Source organism: Triticum dicoccoides, chromosome 5B (genome assembly GCF_002162155.2).
Source record: "Triticum dicoccoides isolate Atlit2015 ecotype Zavitan chromosome 5B, WEW_v2.0, whole genome shotgun sequence".
NCBI lineage: Eukaryota > Viridiplantae > Streptophyta > Magnoliopsida > Poales > Poaceae > Triticum > Triticum dicoccoides.
Window position 1 is genome coordinate 400767144 of NC_041389.1, and position 4395 is coordinate 400771538.

At 46.8% G+C, this 4395-nt stretch overlaps 1 protein-coding gene across 1 annotated transcript; it reads left to right on the plus strand.

Moving 5' to 3' along the window:
* The first annotated feature begins 2417 nt into the window (after positions 1-2417).
* Positions 2418-3984, plus strand: LOC119309477 (protein TIFY 10c-like). The gene is made up of 4 exons (XM_037585469.1): positions 2418-2721; positions 2871-3182; positions 3334-3391; positions 3505-3984. The coding sequence occupies exons 1-4, from the start codon at positions 2508-2510 to the stop codon at positions 3611-3613; spliced, it is 693 nt and encodes a 230-aa protein (XP_037441366.1). The 5' UTR covers positions 2418-2507; the 3' UTR covers positions 3614-3984.
* Positions 3985-4395: the final 411 nt, after the last annotated feature.

The window sequence follows — 4395 nt, forward strand, 5'->3', positions numbered from 1 at the left end:
AATCGTCTGCCTCCTGCTTAGCTGAAAAAATGGCCGATTTATCAATACTTGTTTATATATGGATATGTGAGGATATTGTTGAGTGGCTTACACATTTTCAATATTATATTTTAAGTTTTGTTTATAAATGTTATAAGTTATTTATGAATTATGATACATTGCTTACACTGTGGATGTAGCCTTGTTAGGCCAAGCCAAGGTCTAACCCAATTCAAACACTCCAATTCATGTTTTTGTTGCCCTTTTAGATAAAAGTATATATGCCTTTTGGTGTTGGATTTGGGTTACCACAAGCCTATTTCCACTCATGACCACAAGTGCATCACTATAGATGAATATGTTTGCTTGCCACTGAAAGAATAATTCGCTTACAAGAAATATGTAGAATGTCAAACATGGTGGATTGGAGGTATGACCAGCCCTCCAATTCATCCAAGCAAGGTCGGGTTCATTTCTGGGTGGACATCTTATTTCTGGGAAATCCTTAGGTGAGCATTGTTTTTTCATTAAGAAGAAAATAACCAAATAAACATTTAGAATGCGTGCCAACTGTGGGGTGTTGCCTACTAGTCATTGGCACAACTATTTTCAGTCAACCTCCCAGTGTTTTTCAAAGAAACTTTCAAATAGGATTGACCTGTTACCCCCCTCCCCCCACAAACACCATCCCACACACATACCCCGCCCCCATTACACATTTAGAAATTTACACCTTTTGCAACTCTCAACTTAAAATCACAATTAAAAAGTCAAATTCAACTTGTATAAATTCAATTATAAAAAAATGTATTGCAGAAATTCTGGCTTTCAGAATTTGCAAACTTCAAGGCTTTCAACTTTCAGAATTTTCGTCGTTTTGAAGGAGGATGATTATATACTCCGCGTAGCGCGGAGTTTACACCAGTCCATAGTCATATCCCCTGTAACACTCTCTGGCTGTGCCTTTGGGTGGGTGGGTGGTGGGGTGGGGGGCTAACCTGTCCTTTCAAACACCTTGTCGCTTCCCTCTTGTTTATGATGGTCGCCTCCCTGCCCTCTCCCTCGTGCAACATGGCATGAGCTCTCTCTATTGTGAACTTCTTCTCCTCTACGCGAGGTGTCGTCGTGAGGCGCCCTACATCATGGGGATGAGCTTCGCCTCCACGCACTTCTTAATACTTGCTTTCTCCCGATTGTACCTTCTCTTGTAATATCTTTCATAAAGTTGCAAAACTTAGTGAACGGCTTAGTTGTGCATGGTGAAAATGACCGAATGTAAATTAGCAATCACCCATATATTGCGGTCAAGCGTAAACCAACACGACATACCATTACCAGGTCACACGTCGTGTCGGCTTGCACCCTACATACTCCCAACTACCCGGAGAGAGAGAGAGAGAGAGAGAGAGAGAGAGAGAGAGAGAGAGAGAGAGACAGAGCTAGCTCACTACCCCGCCGATCAAATCCAGGCCCAAAAACAAGTTCAAAATGATGAAAACATGAGAAATCACGAACTTCAACTCTAGAAATAATAATCTTAAATCCACAAGTTACAAAACCGACGGTCGCCTTCCTTCTCCATTGCTTTCATTTTTTTTCGTCCCTCACTCTGCTAGCTGCCGCTGCGAGGCGCCCTATACTATGGAGAGGTTTCGAGCTTCAACTTTGTGGGCTTTTGTTCCCACACCTCACCACACCTTGAGTTGCAGACGCTTCCTTCTCGGTGACGATCACCATCACCGTTGTTGATTCCTCATGGTTGTAATTCAGCGAGACAGTTGTCTCCAATACCCCCTCTACTGGTCAGAATAGCTATCATAATGGCTTGTCTATTTGAATACAAATTTGCTAAATTTGCGCTTTTCTAGATCAACTGAGACTTAATGAACCCCCATCGGTTGAGACATAGTAAAACCGTCGTCATAGAGCAACAGCTAAGCCAAGCAAGCCAAAAATCACCAAATGTAAATCAGCACATTACCACATATATAGGGGCCAAACGTACTGCTCCTCAGCACGACACACGCCCGTCACACGTCTAGTCTCCTTGCCCCGTACGTACCTCCCATCCCATCCACCTAAAAATAACCGAGAGAGACCGACCGCGCCTTCGCTGCCCCGCGGGTCAAATCCAGGCCCGAATACGAGCTCAAAAACCACGTGCCTCCGTGACCACCCACGGCCCCCGATATTCATCGCCAACACTCCACGACCTTTTCCTTCGATGGGACCGTCGCGGACGGAGACCTCACCGCTCCACCCGTCCGGTCGTGCCCACGACTCGGAAGAACCTAGTGAGCTGCGTGCCCCTCCCATTCCCCCACGTTTTCCATGCCCGGCCGTGCCCGGCCCGACGGGTCCTTGTCGTCCCACCTCGCCGTTTATCACGAAGAGCTGATCCATTTTAAAAGGGCGGAGGCGCCCGGCATGAGGAAAAGTGCACTGGAGTTGTTTGTCGGAGGCAGCAGGCAAGCCAAGGAAGGAGCGAGGAAGCTAGCTCCGGTGGAGAGGCGACTTGTTTGTTGTGCATGGAAGGGGCGGGGAGCGGCGGGAAGATGGGAGGAGGAGAGGGGATGGCCGGCCGTGCCGGTGCCGGTGCTGCGTGGGCGGCCAAGGAGAAGACCGGCTTCGCCGCCACCTGCAGCCTCCTGAGCCGCTACATGAAGGAGAAGAAGGGCGGCGCACTGCAGGGCCTCGTCGGCCTCGACATGTCGCCGCCGGCTGCCGTCGTCGATGAAGGAGGTACGCCGTGACGTGCCCTGTCGATTGGTTTCTCGGTGAACTTCTTTTCTTGTAGAAAGAACAGGGGATGGTTTTCTTCTGACTGGTCATGTGTCTCATGCATTTAGTTAGCAACAAAGTTCTTACAAGATGTTCATCTGAATTTGCAGGAGCTTTCCAGCCGCCCACCACCATGAACCTGCTTTCGGGGCTAGAGGAGCCAAACGCCGCGGACGTGGAGCTCCCCCTCGAGAAATCTAGTGTTGGCCAGTTTCTCAAGGCCACAACTGACAACCAAGATGCCAGAGAGGATGCGCACCAGCTCACCATCTTCTACGGTGGAAAAGTGGTCGTGGTTGACAACTTCCCGTCCACCAAGGTCAAGGATTTGCTGCAGATGGCCGACGGCGCCGGAGACAAGGCCGGGAGCAGCAGCCTCGTTCAGCAGAGCCCTCCCCAGCCTTCACAGAACACTCTCCCTGGTACTAATTCTCATGCTCTCTTTTGCAACTCTACCGTGAAAATATACAATACATGCAGACAAAGGGATTGTTTCAGTTCAGAGTCTCATGGAAATTTCCATATGAAATCCTTATCGCTAACAGAGTGCCAACATTTTTTGCTCGGTTGCAGATCTGCCAATAGCGAGGAGGAACTCACTCCATAGGTTTCTCGAGAAAAGAAAGGGCAGGTACCTGATCGAGCTGGGTTTTTTATGAAAATTTTCCTCAAGGAAGACAGTGAAAATGTCTTCAGAAACTTGCTACATGTACGACCCTAACATTTTGTGCTCATTTACCCCAGGATAGTGGCGAAGGCGCCTTACCAAATTAACAGCGCATCGGCGGCTCCGTCCAAGCAAGCTAACGGTGACAACTCCTGGCTCGGGCTAGGCCAAGAAGTGACAAACTGACGGTACAAGAAAGAGGCATGATGAACACTTGACTTGGGCTCCAAATCTATAGGGCAAATGATCTACGGGGAGCGTGGATGTTATTTTACTACTAGTACTGGTAGTTTACTCGTAGCTTTGAAGCGACAATAATCGGGCGTTGGTTATTCATTTCTAGTAACAATTAGTAGTAATAGCCGGTGGTTGATTCTGATTGAACATCGGCATATATAGATACGTATGTAAGCACATGCCGTCTGTTTGCACCATTGTTTGCTGCTGGAGCTGTGTATGCTCACGGCAGTTTGGCAGCCTAGGTCTACTAGGACTATTGTCATGGTCATCTTATTGCAAGTTTGCAACGTATTACAGATGGTTTGCCTTCCTCGACATGTCATGGAAAGTTGCACGCGCGTTCCTTGATTATTTTATTATATATTTTTTAGATAGTCCCCTGATTCATGCAGTGCTCATTTTAATTCTTACACGGGCTGCTCAGTTTGAGATGATCCTATTAGTTTAATTGAACTTCTGCTACCCCTCAAAAGTAAATTGAACTTCTGCTTTTAAAAAGGCTGTGTTTATTTGCTACACAGCGGATCTAATGTTCAGCAAAACTACAACGCATTATAGAACACAAGAAAAAATGTAGAGCTTAGGGCAACTCCAATGTGGGGCGCCGGATCCAACCGTAGGCATCAAATGTATGTTCGCATAGTATTTTTTTTTCTGTGCTCGAAGTATTAAAAATAATCAAACATAAATAGCACAATTCTTTGAGAATTGAAAGATAAATATTCCGA

Coding starts and splice junctions, on each gene's coding strand:
- LOC119309477 (XM_037585469.1), top strand. CDS start 2,508: ATGGAAGGGGCGGGGAGCGGCGGGAAGATGGGAGGAGGAGAGGGGATG. Junction 2,722..2,870: donor TGCCGTCGTCGATGAAGGAG/GTACGCCGTGAC, acceptor CTGAATTTGCAG/GAGCTTTCCAGCCGCCCACC. Junction 3,183..3,333: donor TTCACAGAACACTCTCCCTG/GTACTAATTCTC, acceptor GCTCGGTTGCAG/ATCTGCCAATAGCGAGGAGG.